At 36.0% G+C, this 15,317-nt stretch overlaps 1 protein-coding gene across 10 annotated transcripts in view; it reads right to left on the reverse strand.

The window, feature by feature from the left end:
* The window catches only part of SAMD4A (sterile alpha motif domain containing 4A), a 332,472-nt gene that overhangs the window by 193,474 nt on the left and 123,681 nt on the right, over nt 1–15,317 (reverse strand). The window contains exon 1 of one of the 10 annotated variants that reach the window (XM_031952982.1): nt 12,171–12,507. The exons of the other annotated variants lie outside the window; for them this stretch is intronic. Within the exon in view, the coding sequence (XP_031808842.1) occupies nt 12,171–12,348 (178 nt within the window). The 5' untranslated portion in view covers nt 12,349–12,507. Of the gene's footprint in view, nt 1–12,170; nt 12,508–15,317 lie in introns of those variants that run through there. 10 annotated transcript variants of the gene reach the window in all.

A 15,317-nucleotide genomic window follows, 5' to 3' on the forward strand; every position in this document is an offset into this window, starting at 1 on the left:
TAATTTTACTTTTATGTCATTTTTTCTGAAAAGTGATCATCCTGTACAAATTCAACATGACTTTTAAAGTTATCTGTATCTCATCTATAAATATCCTGTATTATGTTGTGCTTGTTTTTAATTATGAGCTAAAAATAAGCAAGAACAACAGATGCTACATACTAAATACATGCAATCTTTACACAAATATTCTCTACACAGGAATCAAACTGATAATCAGAAGAAGAGTAAGTACAATGAAGATGACAGGAAAACAAGAAGGTCCATGGCCTAGTCCCCTTATTTCCACAACTGATAGATGGGTATTGCTCTTTGCATAGAAGAATTCCAGAATGGGAAGGAGACATCTTTATTGCTACCCTCTTTTTAGGTAGATGCAAACCTATCAATAAATCCTTTCACTTTTTTCACTTCTCATCTCCCCTTCCTTCTCAAAATATATATGATTTTAATTAAATCTATAATCCTATAACCTATTATCTTAAGATCCTGTGATCCCAAAATATGACAAGGACACTTCACCCAAACCTATTCCGTGTTTTGTTCTCATCTTTTTCTACCTTAAACTCTGCCAAATAAGAGATAAATAACTTAAAATACTTCTACCATTCATATTAATAAAATTATTTCTAAAACAAAGAAAAACTTGAGAAAGCCATTGGTTCCCAGAGGATCTTAAATTGAGAAATCCATGATAATTGAGTCCGTAGCATCAGAATAAATGATACTTTCACTTTTACTATACTTACATACCCTTTCATCATAATTTAACACTTAATACATTCAATGTGCTGTGTCAAGTATGACTAACTATCACAGAATTTTATATTTGAGCATAGAAGTAATAACAAGGCAATAAAATTTAGTTACTGCGTGAGAAGGGTGGAATGATCATATCTGAATTGTAGAAAGATCACTTTGAAAGGTGACATAAGGACAGGCGGAATGAAGAGAGGCTTGAGGTAGAGAAACCAATAAGCAGGCTATTGCATTAGTCCAGGAGTGAGGTAATTAGGTTCTGGATCAAGGTTGCAGTTGCATGAATTGGAAAAAAAGGAGGCATGTTACGGACCATGCCTAAGTAAGGGGGCAGGTAAATTCTCCAAGAGCCTCCACAGTTGTGAATCCTAACATCTGAAGGAGTTGCAAAGCAGCCTTTGCTGATGCAGATGTTCCTTGTGGATTGGGAATGAAATAAATTGGAGGCAAGGGGAAGAGGAGCGAGGTCAGCAACAGCAACTGCCTCTAAGGGGAGAGGTCAGAGAATAGCAACTGCCTCTCAGTCTCCTTGTATCATCATCATCATCCTCTCACATGAAGAGATCCATTCTACAGGTCTGAGTTAGACCTCCAGCAGCCACTGACAGGTGGCTCCAGTATCACAACAGTGGTATACATGAGAGATGCCATAAAGGTAGACAAAACTAGATAATAGATTGGATATGAGAGACAGTGGTGCTAAAAGTGAGATGTTAAGGTTCCCAAGGCTATTAAACCTGAATAATTACTTGAGAGAATGATGATGCCTTAATACTAGAGGAGGTATTGAAGTGAGAGATAATGAGTTTTCATTTTGGACATGTTGAATTTGAGATGTCTATGGGACATCTAGTTTGATACTAAAGCCCGAGTTAAAGAGAAAAGTTAGGATTAGGGCTAGATAAAGAGATGAGATCATTAACTGACTTAGGAAGTATTGAGGGAGGAGAATAGTCTATGGAGTAATACGAGTAATACCCAAGGTTAGTGGGTGTGGCTTGGATAAAAAAAAATTCAGCAAAAGATATCTAGAACAAATAAATAGGAAGAGAATCAGCAAAGAGAAACATCAGGAAAACCTACAGAAGAAAGTATCCACAGAACATATGTAATGTTAATAGGATATCTGACATTGATACAGTAGAGTAGGTGCTAAAATTCTATACTAAATAGGACCCAGCACCAGATATGCTGCTGTTCAGTCATTCAGTTGTGTCCAATACTTTGTGACCTCATGGATAACAGCACACCAATTCTGTCCATGGAGTTTTTTTTCACAAAGGCACTGGAGTGGTTTGCCATTGCCTTTAAGGTAAACATGACCTGCTTAGGGTTCATATAAGTACTAAGTATATGTTTCTCTCTATGTGTGTAAATATATACACACATATATATACATATATTTATGTATGTATCTCTCCATTTCTCCATCTATCTATCTGTCTTATCTATTATGGGGTAAGAGAGATGGAGAGTATTATAGAGAGAGACACAGAGAGAAAGAGACACACAAAAAGAGACTGAGAAGCTTGTACCACTAGCCAGGTAGGGGAATGATTTGATTAAACAGAAGACCCTTCTAACAGTCAAGTAAGACGCTGGGCTATGTTTGTTGAATTTAGAAAGGACTTTAGATACCACATATATAGTCTAACTATTTAATACTTCATAGGCCCAGACAGATAAAGTAAATTGCCATGTAAATTAGTAAGGAGTAGAATACCAGATTCTCTGACTTTAAAAGCTCAAATGTTCTTCCCACCCTCTTACATTTACTCACGCCAAGATTCCACTCATGAAAAAAGACCTCATAGCCCTAATTATCCATTTCTGTGAAGCACTTTAACAATATTCACTCAGGTCATGATTTTGCAAAAAGAAAGTAAGCCCTAGAATAGAAGAGCAGTTGACTGCTAACCCACCTCCATAGCAGCACTAAAATTATACCATTCTTAACACTGTCAAATTCAGTGTGTAAAGAGCCCAGCTATGTCTGTTGGGGGGCTTTATCAAACTAAAAGCTAATGAATTCAATTTATAAAACAGAACACAAAGAAGCAGTAAGAAGAACTATAATTAAAGACTATGAGGATTTTAAAAACTACCCCAAGGATTCTTGGAGTAACAAGAGAGAGTATTTGAAAACAAAGTGTGGCATTATTACAGCACAATGGTGAGTGAGAGTTCAAAATGTGGCATTAATACAGCATAATGGTAAATGAGTGTTTAAGGGCTTCAATTGTTAGGAAATTACACTTAAATTGTTATTTTATTATACCCTTGTTTTTTCAGTTTAATAACATTTACCATAGAAGGTTTCTTACAACTGCATTTAGACAACTTGTTCATGCAAGAAATAACTTAGAAATAAATGCACACAACTAAAAGGTATTTGTTAAACAAGAACCAAGATTGTTGGAAGAGAGAAAAACCAAAGTTTCTAAGTTGTCAAAGGTGCTAAAGAAATTTATATGAAGAACTGAAAGAAAAAAAAATTTCCTAGAAAAAATATATTATGAAATTTTCTAAACAAGTACAATTCTTTATAACTACATGCCTCACAAACAACATGGCCAAGACTCTTATAGATTGGAAAAAGGCAGAAGGTGACAGCAAAGCAGCCACAAACAGTCCCCCCCCCCAAAAAAAAAAGCCTCTTAATGGATTCTGAGGCATTCTCAAATATTTTCAAGTTGGCAACTGGTGTTGGCCTCAGCAACCACGGTTTGGTGTCTGGATAACAAAGGAAAAATATCTAAAAGCATTGTAGTATCAAAACTGAAGTAGAAGCTGGGCCACTAAACCATCTATAACGATCCCTCTGGGCCATGTATTAACTTAGTTTTAAAATGAATTATCTTAGTTTTGGTGAACTTTTATTTTGTTAAATATTTCCCAATTAAATTTTTTTTTTCTGATTCAGGCTGCATTCAGAAGTGCTACAAGCTACATATTTGAGACCTCTGCTGTAGAGGACTCATGGGTTGGATGAGCATGAAATATTCATTTTACATGGGCATGTAAAACTGGAAATAGTCAATAATGATAATGGCAATTATTATTATTATAACTATACTATGTACAGTGCCCTTCTATGTGGAAGGTACTGTGTTAAATGCTTTACAAATATCTAATTTTCTCCCTCACAACTCTGGGAAATAGGTATTATCCCCATTTTACAGATGGAGAAAGTGAGGCAAATAGCAGTTCAGTCACTTGTCTGAGGTCACAAAACTAATAAGTATCTAAAGCCACATGACCTTAAGGCAGGTAGCTGGCTTAGTGGTGGATAGAGAGCTGGGACTGGAGTTCAGAAAGACCTGAATTCAAATTTGTCCTTAGACACCTACTATGTGCCTTACTTCATCTACTGGAGAAGGAAGGAAATGCCAAACCATTCCAGTTCCTTTGCCAAGAAAACCACATGGATGGCATTGGCATGCTATGGTTTCAGGGTCACGAAGAGTCAGGTGCAAATGAACAACAGTTTTCTGACTTTAGGCTCAGCATTGTATCCCACTTCATTGCCTAGATGCCCAGGTGGTACATTGGTCTCTACTGATCACATGCTGTAGTGCATGTATATAGAGAATACTAAGAGTTTTAAGGAGATGACAGAAAATAGAAGCCCCCTTTTAAATATAGGTTCTATTTCTGCTGCCATTCTTACTGTCCTCAAAGTTCATTAAAAAGAGACAGAAATCAGTGTTGTAGGAACCACAGTAAGATAGCAACTTATTCCATTTTTTTTTATTAACTTCTCATGAATGTTAACAGCTATCAATAATTACTGTTAAAAGTGTATGACAATCCCTTGTGTACCTACAGACCTAATAGAAAAGATGCAGGCTATCCCTGATCTCAATGGGGCCCTCTGTTCTTCTTGGTTACCTCTTAGACCTCAGAAAGTTCATCATTGGGGATTTCGCTTAAATGGTCATTGAAACAGAAGGGAATATTTGATTGAGTACTGGGTACGTACCTCATACTGCTATTACTGGGCATCCTTAGAAGACCCTTTTCACCACCACCACCATTCATTATTGTTTCTAGAGAACTTCTGTGAAGTAATCTAGAAGTTCACCTGTGAGCCTCTTCTGGTAGGCAGCATAGAAAGGTCAGAGAACAGAGTCCCCTTTCTTAGATCAGTGTTTACCACCCTTTATCGGTTCTGTTTAGCTAGGTGACTCTCAAACCTCCTGGAATTTTGGCTCTGCTTTGGATGCCTAAAATACCTTTTTGTTTTGTTTTGTTTTATCATAGCCAGACTTTTTGATTCCACCCCTTATTTTCCTACCCTTATGATACCTGTTAACCTTCTGCTTAGCTTGATTTCCAATACTAGATCCTTCCAGGTTGAGACCCAGTTCTACCTAGGTAGATAGACAGTTGAAGAGAAAATGTCCCTGGGTTCCAATGACCTACCTTCTTTTCCTGCTTATATTATTTTATTTACAGTTACCAAATGGAGTTTATGTCCCTAAGGTTTCACTTAACTCTTATGCTTGGCATATCCCTAAAGTAAGGTCCAGTAAATGGTAGCTCTCCCAGAGAGCAAGGAACATCCTCTACCAGAAGAAAAATGATTTCTAAGATGAAGGTAGAACTATTGTCTCAAAGATTATGATCATAGAACCTAAGTCTCATTGGCTTTACCTGGGAATCCATGCTGAATTTTTGAAGTCATTAATCTGAAGGAGATTGTGTATACATATTTCTCATGCATTTTCATTAAGTAGAGGCAGTAGGAGGGCATAGTGAAGATAGGCCTACAAACCTGGATTCAAATCCTGCCTCTTACACATATTGGCTCCATGTGACCTTGAGCATGCTACTGCCTCTTTTAGGATCTTTGGCAACTCTCTAAGATCTACATTACAGAAGTTGGTCAACCTTTAATGCAGTTCTCAACTAAGAATTCTCTATATCAATGAAATCACAAGCCCAGTCCCTACCCTCAATTGATAGCTAGTGTTTTTCACGGTCACAACTCTTATTTGTATTTATTATAGGTACCTTCTGCTTTCCAGACCAGAAATCTGTTTTACCATAACTCAGTCTAGTAAATGGACTGGATGGATTACCCAGAAATTTTATTCAGCTGCAAACTATTTGTTGTTAATTCCACCAAAAAAAAAGACACAGAGCAATAAGATATTTAGTATCACATCTCTGTTGAGCCTGCATTATGCTGGTATAAGATTCTTTAATTTAAGACCAAAACAGAAACATTTCAGAGCTAAGAATAAAAAGATTAGCTCAATTTAAAATTGTTTTTACTCTGGGCTAAATTTTCTCAATACCATTTAAAATGAAAAATTTTCCCATGTGCTTGAAAACACCACTGCATCAGTTAATGCACTTAATGAGTGCTTTCCTAATTGTAACTGATGCTTATTAAAATAACCTTCATAATAAAAATTTTAGGGATTCCCTAACATTCAGAAGCAGAATTAGATTATAGTTCATATGACTTTACAACTTTCAAGAACATCTATTGGAGAAGGAAAAAAAGCACATGAAAACTCAGGATAAAAATTCTGACTATAAAAAGATTCTGACTATAAATGACTATGTTCTTAATTGAATCTCCTAAGATTATCAACAAAAATCAGAGGTGAAAAGATGTATAATCATCCTTTTCTTTTGATTAATGGATTAATAAATCATTTTAAAAATGGATATCCAGTTAAGCCCTTTTAAGATGTAAAGGCCATCTAAATAGTAAGAAGATTAGATCCTATTGATTTTAAGGTTAATTTTCTTCTCTTTTTTGTTCCCAATGTTACCTCAAACTCAAAAAGAATCCACTTTACATTGCTATTTTATAGGAGTAAGTATACTGTCTTTATACAAACATGGGGGAGGAGAGGAGAAGAAACACCCTTTGTACAATTATGTCTTGAGTAAGTCAATGTATGTTTCAAGGAACACAGTCTGAAAACTCCAAGAATAAATATAGTTTTGTTCATCTAATTGAAATATTATTATTATATTCACCAACAGAATGTTTAAGTCTCAACCTCTATCAGATCTGTGAATCAATAGAGGCAGTGTCTTGGAAGGAATTGAGCAAATCAAGTCACGGCAGAAATGTAACTCTCATATCAAATATATTAGTTTCACAAATTACTCTCAAGAATGTGCTTTTAGGGGGCAGATAGGTGGTGCAGTGGATAGAACACCAGCCCTGAAGTCAGGAGGACCTGAGTTCAAATCTGATCTCAGACACTTAACATGTCCTACCCGTGTCTATCTGCTAAAGTCAACAAAACCTAATTGCCTCAGCATAAAATAAAATAAAATAAAAAGTGCTTTTAAAACTTTAAAAAAGATCCTTATTGAAGCTTCTCCCTATCCCATAAAAATATTCATGTTGAATTTTATGGACTTTATTTCTTGATACATTTCATAATGAAAAAGGTTTCAGTACACTATGCAAAGTCTAGAAATGAAAAGGGAATGTGTTTTAATTCTGAGTTATCCTTTGCATATATAATCTCAAACAAATTGCTTTAATTTCCCCATGTTTCTGCATCAATGAGGTTAAAATGAAATTTATGAACAATATCAAGATAACACTAAATGCTGTATCAATATTAAAAAGTGTCTAGAAATAAAAATTCCCTGAACTGAGCATTTTTTATCTCCTGTAAAAGAGAATGGCTTTCTCAAGTCATTAGCAAAATGTTAGGTCACCTATTTCTACACAATCAAAATGATTCAAAAAATTAACTTAGAAATTAATCTTCAAAAATTCCTCCAAAATTCAACAAGTATGTGAATGCTAAGATTACAAGTGGATTAATTTGAAATTGCTATTCTTTCATTGGACAAGCATTTATACTTTCAAAATATGAGATCAACAGAAAATTGATGATAAAATTAGTTTATAAATATCTTCTTCCTCTGTGATATGTGATTGCTGTAGAAATATTTTTTTAAAACTCAGCATGATTTATTGTGATGAAGGGTAAGTGACTTAATGTTTTTTCTTATTCTTCATTACAAATTAACAATGGTTTAATTTAGAATGAGAAAAGTTGGACAAGTGGACAAGTGCAATTCCTTAAAACAAAATTAGGCAATCTTGATTAAGTCTAGACCTGTAGAGGGAGTCAGAGACTCATTTTCCCTTTTGTATTAAGTTTAGAGGCTATTTAGTCAACACTAAGAGATCTCAAATAAATACAAATGTAATCCTTTTTAATAGTATACTTTGCTCCAAAGCAAAGCTTGGTGAGATTGGGCCTTTTCTCCTGATATTTGCACTTGAATGTTCTTGAATGTTCTGTCACCAGGTCCCAGTTTCCCAGTGTAACAATTATTGTTTCAGAGCAGGGATCCCCAGTCTCTATGAAGTATGACTTTTAATTTCCCTCAAGTCTCATAGAATGATGAGGTAGAGGGGAGGTAAAGTGAGGGAGGATTAATGGTAAAAGGTCTCTTAATTATTATGGGGATAGGCACTTTTATGAGTTTGGAGTGAGGACTAGAGATAGTTTTTAAGAAAACCCCATTTTTAAACTTCAAGTGAAATTGGGCTACAATGAACCAGGCATACCTTCAGTGTCATTTGACCAGCTAGAGACCCTTTCTGTATAGTGTAACAACTGATATTTATAGTATACACTAAAGTTGGAAATTTCATATATATTTGTGAACTTTATTCTTATTTGGCCTATTAAATGATTTGCTCAGAGGCAGGACTTATACTAACACTAAATTCCACATTCTATCTGCTATACAATGCAGTTTCTCCAGCAATAGCAAGATGACTCAGTCCAGAGTCCTACATTATTTCTAGGCACTAAAGGGACCTTCTTGAATGTCTAAAACTTAAAAGTTCAGAATTCTAAAATAATGAAGAGCACTTTCATATTGCCACCTTCTACTCTCTTTCTTGCAGGACTCAGAGAGAATAAATAGTCTTAAGGATGAGCACAAAGTTCTTTCACTAGCCACAGTGAAAGGCACTTAGCTCAGAGCCTGGTAAATAGTATTTAAAAATATTCATTGACTTGACTAGTATCTGCATCTAAGTGGCAATAGATAGCAGACTGGGATTGTCCAGCATCAGGATGATGTTCAAATAAATTCCTCAGATACTAAACTGTGTAACCTTGGGCAAATAACTTTTACCTGCCTCATTTTCCTCAACTGTAAAATGAGGATCATAATAGCATCTACCTCACAGAGTTGTTGTGAAGTTTGTGCTCCTCTTTTGTATAGAAACAGTTGTGCCCTCTGGCTTTGTCTCCATATTTTTTACCTCACTAAGAAAAAAAAATTGCCCCACAATCATTTATTCCCCACCTTGCCATGATAAATCGTGTTTTGCCAAAATAAAGTGTTTTAATAAGAATTTTCAATATTCACAAAAACGTTTCAGGAAAAATGTTTATAAATTAATTTTGTCATTATTTTCTAATGATCTCATACTTGGAAACAAATTACCAATATTTCTAAAATTTCATCCATCTTACATGGGAAAATTAGAAAGGTTTGAAGGCTCGAAAATGGGGAACCCCCAAATAAGCCCAAAGCAATTTGATAGTTGTTCAGCAAATAGCCCTTGGCAACACTGGTAGTCTTAAGAATTTAAAATCAGGTTTATGGAAATTCATTCATTATTAGAGTGAAATCTACTATACAGGTAAAAATAGAACTTCACTGTTTCAAAGGGACTAAGGAGAATCAGCTTAAAAAAGAGGAAAGAGTTCTATAGGAGTGAGAACTGGCTAGAGTCTGAGAGAAATTGCAGAAAGAAGATAGATCCATTTTCCACAGAGTTCTGAGATTAAATCTATGAAAGAGATTAGAACCCACTACCTCTGGGACCTGTCAAGAGGACTTAAATAACCTTTAGCAAAGGCATTTACTAAGAATAGTATTACAAAATATTCCCCAAATAAGTCATATAGCATCCATAGGAAGTGTGGGCTCAAATTACAGAGGACCTTTATTAATACTAGAAAAAACATGTGTGGCAAAAGATATATAATTCACAACTCCTAGTACCACATGATCTAATATCCATTCTCTCTTCGTAGAGTCCTAATGCAGCTCTCCCCTTAGATGCAGTATCTCTGTTGGGTGGGCTAAGTAGGTGGGCTCTCAGGCTCCTCAATTCTGGAGTCCATAGCTACCAATTCCTTTCTACCACAAGGGAAGCCCTCTCTCTTACCTTGAGTCCCTCCAGATCCCAAGTTTGTGTCTCTGCACCTATGTCTCTCTCTGATACAGGCTGGACATATTTTCTCCCACAGTTCAAACATGTCTCATGATGAGGTTAATGGAAGAGAAAAATGACCTTTTTTTCCCTCCTACAGGGCCTTCCTCCACAAAGGCTTTGTAGCATGGTCTCAGTTGCTTCCAACAACTGAACTTCTGAAACGCAGGTATTTAAATCTTCAAGATGCATGGCTAGTTTGTTTGCTCATCCAACAGAGTTATGCCCTTCTTCAGACCAAAGAATTGTCTACCTCATAAAGGATTTACCTGCTATAGATATATCTCTTTTACACATTAAAATCTCATCTTGAATGGCTTTATTTTGTGGCTATATCAGATGAACTGCAGAGAGAACCTCCTTCCCCCCAACCCAAATTTATAAAAGCAGTGGTGTAACTAAAAAAAAATCAACATTTAGCACTTTGTAATTTGCAGAGTACTTTCTTCACATCCACTTTATGAAGTATGACAGCAAGTATTATTATTCCCTATTCTACAAATGAGGAGACTGAGCTTAAGTGACTTTGCCATAATAACACTACTAGTACTAGAGCTCGGTTGTATATCTCAGATTCAAATCATTCAGACCATATCTGGAGTATGTTCTAGCTGCTACATTTTAGGAAATTTTTTGATAAACTAGAGAAAATCCAGAGAAGGGCAGACTTGCGAGGGCATTCCACAGAATTTTGTTTTGGACTCTTCTCTTCTCTCTCTATATTCTTTCACTTAGTGATCTCATCACCTGTCATGAATTCAATTATCTTCTCTATGTTGATTATTCTCAAATCTGTTAATTGGGCCCCAACTTCTGACTCTGTTGACTCCCAGTTGTGCATCTCCACCTCAGTATTGAGGTGTCCAATATTGGATATCTCAAGCTGGATTATCCCATAAGGGTATCTTAGAATAAGCATGTCCAAAACTAAACTCATTTAGCCCCAATCCTCCCTCTTCCTAACTTCCTTTACTATCCTTTTTTTTTTTTAACTTTACAATTTACTTTAGAGGATATCACCATTTTCCCAATTATTCCTCATTTGACTCTTCATTATTATCTCCCCATATATCCAATCTATTGTCAAGACAATGCTACCTTCATAACATTTTTCATATTTGCTCCATTTTCACCTCTTGTCCAAGACTCTTGCAAAACTATTACTAAATCTGCAGGTGACCCCAAATCTCCCTTCTATTCTACTTGAAGAGATTTTTTCTAAAGCACAGGTCTGATCCTACCATTCCCCTACTCCACAAACTCCAGTGGCTCTCTATCACCTCCAGGGTCAAATAAAAATCCTCTGTGTTCAAAGTTCAAAGTTATACATTACCTAACTCTCCCACCCCCAGCTCTAGTCTTCTCATATTTTACCACCCCTCACCATATATTCTTCAACCCAGTAAATAACTGGCTGCCTTGATGTTCCTCTAACAAAAGACACTCCATTCTCCTAACTCTGGGAATTAAATTAGCTATCCCTCATGCCTGCAATGTTTTCCTTTATCTCTGCCTCCTGGCTTCCTCAGGTCCCACCTAAAATCCCAAATTTTGCAAGAAGTCTTTCCCAGTCCCCATGAATTCTAACACATTCCCTCTGTTGATCATTCCAGTTTATCCTGCATGAATCTTGCTTATACATAGTTGTTTGCAAGACTGCCTCTCTTTGTATTTATCCCAAACACTTAGCACAATGCCTGGCCCATAATGCAGGGTGAATGGCATGTTGCAGGCCCTTAATATTTACTGACTGGTACAAATACCTCATCTTTTGAAAAAACCTGAAAAACAGTTTTCCCTGTTTTACACTTAAGGAAATAGCACTTAAAGTAGCAAAAAATGTCTTTTATGACCTAGTTTATATTTTTGCTTTATATAATCTTTCAACAAATAGAAAACAAATACAAAGCCCCACCTTTCCCTCCCAAAAAACAAAAACAAAATAAAATCCCTGGAAACAAAATTTCCTAAAAATCTCCAATCACACAGAAAGATAATGATAAAGTTCCTTTATCTTAAGGAAGTCCCTTTACTTTTTGAAGACCATATTCTTCATATGTAAAATTCCTCATGTGTAAAATTAAGTAGCTGAATCAGAATGATTTCTAAGATCACTTCCACCTCTAAGTCTCTATTTGGATAGCCAGAAAAATCTTGAGCTAAGCTGCCAGAATATTACCTCTGATTGAGTGTTCCTGATGGCAGTTTGGTGAAGAAGTAGCTTCCAGCATCAATTCAGAGGTCTGAAGACACAGTGCTGTGAGATATTCAGCAACAGTATTGAAATTCTCTTGGATTCTGGGACCATAATATTTTGCTGAATCTTTGAGGGAGGATACAGAAGCTGCACAGGTCATATGGAGCTGAACACATTACAGTTGAACCAGATGGTAAGTGAAAAATCGGTGGGTTGATGGAATTATAACATAAGGGATTACTCCATCTCCTCCCTCTCCACCTTGCCCTCCTCTTTTTCTTCCCTCCCCTGGTGTCCTCTGAGCATAGCTCCCCATTGTTGAGTGTGTGGGAAGGGGATTGTGATGTCAGAGGGTGGTGGGTGACTCATAGGAGAGCAATGACCAGCAGTGTTACAAAGACAGAGGCCTCAGCACTGGTTAATTATGATTTGAGTTTATATGCCACCTTTCTTCCTCATAGGTTGGAAACATCTTGCCTCTGATTCATTAAAAAGATAGCTATCTCTTGATTGATTTGTATTTTACTGTAATAGATTTCATAGATCAAAATCATCAACACCATCTTTCTGTCAGATAAGGAAAACTGATAAACACAGAGAAACTGAATGACTTGCCCAAGATCATCAAGCAATTTAGTAGTGGAGCCAGGAATTAAACCCAAGACTCTTGGCAGATAACTAACTAGTCCTGAAGAGTCCAGTGGACCTCACTGCCTTTTTTTAGAAAGTTTCCAAACGCCTTCTATTCCTAACTTTGATAACAAGCATTGCTTGTTCTCATGCCTTAGGCAACACCACATGAACTATCTATGTCACAGACCTACTAATTGTGACCCTTATAGAATTTGACCCCTCTCTCTAGGGCTGACCATGAGCACTAACTTGACTAGGACTTAATTGAATTTACAAAATTTAACTGTTTCCTCCCTCTATAGTCTCTTATTTAAGAAAATAGGGAAAGGGGGGAGTAAGGAAGGGAAAGAGAGAAAGGGAAAGAGAAAGGGCGGGGGAAGAGACATGCACACAGAGAGAGGAAGAGAAAGAGAGATAAACAGGAGATATCGGAGAGCAGGATAGAAAAAGAGCACAAACAAGAAAACAGATATAGAGACAAAAAGAGAGAGAAGAAAGGGATGGAGATAGAAGAAAGAGTAGATAGAAAGACAGAGAGAATAAGAGAAAAAGAGGGAGCTGGAGGAGGAAGAAGAAGAAGTAGAGCACTATTACTTGGGATTTCATATAAATCAGAAACCTGACTCTTAAAGGAAAAAGCAGCTGCTTGCCACTGCCCTTCATAGCCAATCCTTAACATAGACAAGAAAACCAGAAGTCTGCAGTGTTTTCAGTAGGAACATTTTGTTCACAGCCTTTTGTGGTATGGCAAGAAATGTTATTCTGTCTTGCTATTCTGCAGATAGAAATTTTTTTTTAAAATAAATGCTCAACAAATAATCTAAAAGAATTTGGAAGATAATATAATAAATAGAATCATTAGTTTATTTTTGTTTCTTTGTTTTTAAGGTATATGAATACCTGGACTAAATTGTCTACTATGGAAAAGTTCTTTGGGTGAAGAAATCCCTCTGAATGAGATAAGAAAAGGAATATGTGAGGTATTGATATATAGCATTTGGCACACAATTTAAACTACTTATCACTGAACAGATTCCAGCACCAAAATAAAGCTACTGGAGTTATACATATTGGGAAAACCAGTATATGCATTAACTAGCTGCAAGAAATCCTAATGGACAGGAGTGAGAAATAAGTTTCCAATAAGATGGTAAAGTATTTTCAATGTAAAACCAAATATATTTCAATTGTATAGTAAATAAAATAAGTCTTCATTCTACAAGATATCCTGGATTGACACCATGTGATCTGTCTTTGCTGCTTCTTCATGTGACTATGGCCTCCCAATTTAGCTAGCAACTAACTCCCAATGACCTGTAATAACACCATTCCTAAATTAGAGCTCTCAATTTGACTTGGCCTCAGTCCCTCCCTCAAAGCAAAATAAAGCATCTGTTTTCTTTTTTTCCCCTTCACATTCATAACATTCTCCTTTTTTAGTTGCCAATTCAAACCCTTCTCTAGTTAGATTGAACTTTTTCTCAAAAAAATCCTTTTTTTTTTTTTTTTTTTTTTTTAATCTTATTTCTGGGTTAGCCAAAGAACCCAATGGAAAAACCCAGGAGACAAAAATAAAAACAAAGTCAGACAAAAATTCCAAGTAAGTGACATTCATCTGGAAAAGCTATGATTCACATGCAAATAAAATCTGTCCAAATTCACTGTTGCATGATGCAAGCCCCTGGCTTCAACATAAAAGGGGCAGAATGAAATCACTCACAATTAAAGTCACTCTATAATATTGCAAAAGAGACTCTTATCTGACTAGACTATTCAAACTAATAAAACAGAAATCCAATGATACAGAATGAAATGGATTGTATTGCCATACCCATATTCAATGTTCACATAAATATACATGTACCCATGTATGTACCCACATATGTATATGTGTATATGTACACACATATACACAAAATTCCCAAGAAAAACCACCTGTATTTAACTGAACTCAGTCATCTACACCTGGTATTTGAATAAGAACCAGTGAATGTCACCCATTTGCATAGGAGAAGCTAGTATGTACATGAGAATTTGGTGAGTAGTCCCTGTGTGAAGGTTCTGGACCTCTCACTTCCCCAGAGAGCTACATTATAATGAGCTTTTTTGCAAGAGAGACAAGAGATTCTTCTTAAGACATACACAATATATTCATGAGTTTTATTCCCATTGTCTCAGTGAGTTCTACAGAATAAAGCAAATATGTGGCTAAAATGAAACTGGACAATATTAACAATAAAAACACAATAAAATGTGAATAATGTTAATAGATGTTTTAAATCAATACGCAGCATGCCCAGTTTCTATATGAGTTGATATCACTACACTATACCATCAGTGAAGTGTGGAATGCTAGAAAGAACACTGAGTTTGGAGTCAGGAGAGCTGGGTCCAGTTCTGGTTCTGACAATGTTGAGTCACCATAAAGTCTGAGCCTTAAATTCTTCATCAGCAAAATAAAGATAATCATGCTTTTATGATCTACCTCATAGTACT

This window comes from Sarcophilus harrisii, chromosome 2 (assembly GCF_902635505.1).
Source record: "Sarcophilus harrisii chromosome 2, mSarHar1.11, whole genome shotgun sequence".
In the NCBI taxonomy this organism is placed as follows: Eukaryota; Metazoa; Chordata; class Mammalia; order Dasyuromorphia; family Dasyuridae; genus Sarcophilus; species Sarcophilus harrisii.